The 4,389-nt window shown below is 54.6% G+C and overlaps 1 protein-coding gene across 4 annotated transcripts in view; it reads left to right on the plus strand.

The window, feature by feature from the left end:
• Window positions 1-4,389, plus strand: part of LOC122548314 (multiple epidermal growth factor-like domains protein 10) — a 27,099-nt gene that overhangs the window by 18,197 nt on the left and 4,513 nt on the right. For all 4 annotated transcript variants that reach the window (XM_043686841.1, XM_043686839.1, XM_043686842.1 and 1 more), the window contains 4 exons: window positions 848-968; window positions 2,414-2,577; window positions 2,877-2,979; window positions 3,607-3,756. In XM_043686841.1, coding sequence (XP_043542776.1) covers window positions 848-968; window positions 2,414-2,577; window positions 2,877-2,979; window positions 3,607-3,756 — 538 coding nt within the window. The remainder of the gene's footprint in view (window positions 1-847; window positions 969-2,413; window positions 2,578-2,876; window positions 2,980-3,606; window positions 3,757-4,389) is intronic.

The raw sequence follows: 4,389 nt of genomic DNA on the forward strand, positions 1-4,389 counted from the left end.
ATGAGGAAGGGGTTGGGAAAGTGGGGAAGAGGGCTGGGTCTGAAAAGGAGGGGAGAGGAAGAGGAAGGGGGTAAGGAGGGTCATAGGACAACTATCCAAATACAAACATTGGTGTCCATCTCATCGAAACAGCTCATGACAGTCAGTGCCATCACTGTCCCCGTCCTGGGAGTGTTTGATTGGGGGGGGGACAGAGTAGAGGGAGCTTTAATCTGTATCTAACCCTGTGCTGTCCCTGGGATGGGGGGGACAGTGTAGAGAGGGCTTTACTCTGTAGCTAACCCCGTATGTCCCTGTCCTGGGATGGAGGGTACAGTGTAGAGGGAGCTTTAGATTAGATTACATTACATTACAGTGTGGAAACAGGCCCTTCGGCCCAACAAGTCCACACCGACCCACAGAAGCGAACCCCCCCATACTCCTACATTTACCCCTTACCTAACACTACGGGCAATTTAGTATGGCCAATTCACCTAGCCCTGCACATCTTTGGACTGTGGGAGGAAACCGGAGCACCCGGAGGAAACCCACGCAGACACGGGGAGAACGTGCAAACTCCACACAGTCAGTCACCTGAGGCGGGAATTGAACCCGGGTCTCTGGCGCTGCGAGGCAACAGTGCTAACCACTGTGCCACCGTGCCGCCCACTCTGTAGCTAACCCCGTGTGTCCCTGTCCTGGGATGGGGGGGACAGTGTAGAGGGAGCTTTACTCTGTACCTAACCCTGTATGTCCCTGTCCTGGGAATGTTTGATGGGAGGGTCACTATAGAGGGAGCTTTACTCTGTCTGTACCAGCCCTGGCAGATCAATCGCTGATTTGTAATTGTCAGTTATTTCCATAACAGGACAAACACTGCTCCGCCCTGTGCCCAGCCTGGAGTTATGGTCTGAACTGTTCTTCCCGATGCCAGTGTGTGAATGCCATCTTCTGTTCGGCCATCGATGGCTCCTGCCAGTGTGAAACGGGTACGGTGTGGGGGGGGGGAGAGACACAATTTGGCGTGGGGCCTGTGTGTGTGAGAGCCTGCCCAATTTGGGATCTCCGAGAGAAAATTCAGACAGCACAGAAAATTCCCTTCAGCCCATTGAGTCTACATAACTCCCACTACAAATGCGCTAATCCCAATTGAAATACACATCCAAACATTTTCTCAGGGTCATAAAGTTTCCAGCTTCTGCTACCTTCCCAGAATCCCACCACCCACTGAGTGAAAAAGTATTTTCCCAAATCCCTTCTGAATCTCCTGCCCCCTTACACTAAAACTAGTACCTCTCGTGATTGACCCCTCAACCAAGGGGGACAGCTGTTCACCCTGTCCATACCCCTCATCATTATATACACCACAATCATGTTCACCCTTAGTCATCTCTGAAGAAAATAATCCAAGATGATGAAGCCTTTCCTTATAGCTCAGTTTCTCCATCCAGGCAACATCGTGGGATGGCGGGGTGGCTCAGTGGTTAGCACCGCTGCCTCATGGCGCCAGGGATCCGGACTCAATTCCAGCCTCGGGACAACTGTCTGTGTGGAGTTTGCACATTCCGTGTTTGCGCGAGTTTTCTCCGGGTGCTCCAGTTTACTCACAAGGTGCAAAGAATTGCAGGCTCGGGTTGATTGGCTATAGCATCCAGTGATGTGCGGGTTAGGGTGGATAGGCTATGCTAAATGGTCCTGTAGTGCCCAGCGATGTGCAGGTTAGGGTGGATTGGCCATGCTAAATTGTCCCGTAGTGCCCAGGGATGTGCAGGTTAGGTGCATTAGTCAGGGGTAAATGTAGAGTAATAGGGTTGGGGAATGGGTCGGGATGAGATACTCTTCGGAGGGCCAGTCTGGATTTGTTGGATTCTATACAAAGGCTGCATCTAACCTCGTGCTGCCCCTGTCCTGGGGGGACAGTGTAGAGGAAGCTTTACTCTGTATCTAACCCTGTGCTGTCCCTGGGATGGGGGGGGGACAGTGTAGAAGGAGCTTTACTCTGTATCAACCCCATGCTGTCCCTGTCCTGGGGGGAACAGTGTAGAGGGAGCTTTACTCTGTATCTAACCCGTGCTGTCCCTGTCCTGGGGGGAACAGTGTAGAGGAAGCTTTACTCTGTATCTAACCCCATGCTGTCCCGGTCCTGGGGGGACAGTGTAGAGGGAGCTTTACTCTGTACCTAACCCCATATGTCCCTGTCCTGGGACTGTTTGATGGGAGGGTCACTATAGAGGGAGCTTTACTCTGTCTGTACCAGCCCTGGCAGATCAATCGCTGATTTGTAATTGTCGGTTACTTCTTCCCGGTAGATTCGGCAAGTCCCATGTCACGCACCGTCTCACGCACTGATCCTGCCTACCCTCACCCAGGATGTAGCAGGGACGTGCCTCCCCCATTGCTGATGCTGTTCTCTCTGTCTCCTCTTTGCCCTCAGGGTGGACGGGCTCAGACTGCAGTGTTCCATGTCCAGACGGCCAGTGGGGGCCGGGCTGTAACAGCACGTGCCAGTGCGCCAATGGAGCCCGTTGTAATCGCTTTAACGGCACCTGCACCTGCCTCCCAGGCTGGCAAGGCCGACAGTGTGACCAACCCTGCCCGGTAACCAACAATACCTTCTGGTGCTTTATAGACCCGTGAAGAATTGGACATAGAGAAGGGAGACACTGGGGCAACAGTAGGTTGTAGAGAGGGGATAGACTGGGGAACGGGGGGATATAGAGAGGGGACAGACTGGGGAATGGGGGGGATATAGAGAGGGGATAGATTTGGGAACAGTGGGATATAAGGAGTGGATACACCAGGAAGGGAATTGGATAGCTATGTTGAAAGGCAGATTGTCCTGTCCGGATACACACACACGGTGATCCCTTTATGTTAACATTTCTCTATCTCACCAGGAACATCGGTATGGACAGGACTGCAGTGGATACTGTGACTGTGAACATGCACTGTGGTGCCACCCTAGCACAGGGAAGTGTCACTGTGCCCCAGGATGGACAGGTAGGGCACAAGGGAGGGAGCAATTCTGGGCGCGGGCTGGAGTGACACCGGGTATATTTGGCACACAGAGAGGCTGACTGCGATGTGGGGGGGGCGGGGGGGGGGGTCAGTGGGGAAACAGTGTGATAGAGAAAGGGGACAGACTGGGGGTGGATCAGTGGCTAAGTGAGGTTTATATCAGGAAGGCACCGGCAGATGGGGTGTACGGAGTGGGTGAGTGGGTTGCAAGCCTACAAGAACTTTCCCAATAGCTAGAGACCAGCCCGATGCTGATCAGCCATGGCGTATCTCACAACACGGTCACCTATCTCAGACTATCCTTTAGCCTGGCCGAGTTTAGGAAGCGACTCCCCTGTGAGTGTGTGTTGGGATATGTACTAATTGGGGAGGCTTGGTAGCAGTGGTCAACCCAAAAGTGCAGGTTGGTAGGAGATTTGCACTCGTTCCGATCTCATGGCCACCTGTGGTGCCAAGTGTAGGAATTGGATTGTTAAAAGCACAAATAAGAGAATTAATCTTGGTTTATTGTCAGATGAGATGGCCCAGGGGTTGGGGGACGGTGTGAGGTTAGAGTGCGACCTTAACGTGGAGCCCCATTGTGGTGTGTTTCTGTTTTGGGACGTACAGGTCGCCGTTGTGATCGGACCTGTGACCCGGGCCGCTGGGGCCAGAACTGTGCCTTGTGGTGTCGCTGCCTGAACGGGGTTCCCCACTGCCACCCGGAGAACGGTACCTGTCTGTGCCCCCCGGGGTACATGGGCCCAAGCTGTGGACACTGTGAGTAACTGAGGAGACAAGATCATGGCCGCTGTCACCGTGGTGACGGTGAGACAGCAAAGTGCGGCAGAACAGCTCGGAGCAGTGTAAATCAGGAGCATGATCTGAACCTCCGACAGCGCCCGCTCCCTCAGCACTGACCCTCTGACAGCACCCGCTCCCTCAGCGCTGACCCTCCGACAGCACCCACTCCCTCAGCACTGACCCCCCCGACAGCGCCCGCTCCCTCAGCGTTGACCCTCCGACAGCGCCTGCTCCCTCAGCGCTGACCCTCCGACAGTGCCCGCTCCCTCAGCACTGACCATCCGACAGTGCCCGCTCCCTCAGCACTGACCATCCGACAGTGTCCGCTCCCTCAGCACTGACCGACAGTGCAGGAGCTGTCTTTGATCAAATTTTCAGTCATTCATCCACAGTACTTCACCACAGGGAGATGGATAATTTGCTCCGAATGAGGGGGAGAAATAGTGGGGTCTTGCTCCCATGGTGAGAGGTGGGTGGAGGCAAGGCAGTCCCACTCTCGGGAGAGTATGGGGAGGGAGAATAGGGGATTCGCTCCCACGGCGAGTGGGAGGAGAATGGGGAAACTCGCTCCCATGGGGGGGGGGGGGTAGAATGGGAGACTCGCTCCCA

The sequence above is a fragment of the Chiloscyllium plagiosum genome, unplaced genomic scaffold (assembly GCF_004010195.1).
Source record: "Chiloscyllium plagiosum isolate BGI_BamShark_2017 unplaced genomic scaffold, ASM401019v2 scaf_60, whole genome shotgun sequence".
Classification (NCBI taxonomy): Eukaryota; Metazoa; Chordata; class Chondrichthyes; order Orectolobiformes; family Hemiscylliidae; genus Chiloscyllium; species Chiloscyllium plagiosum.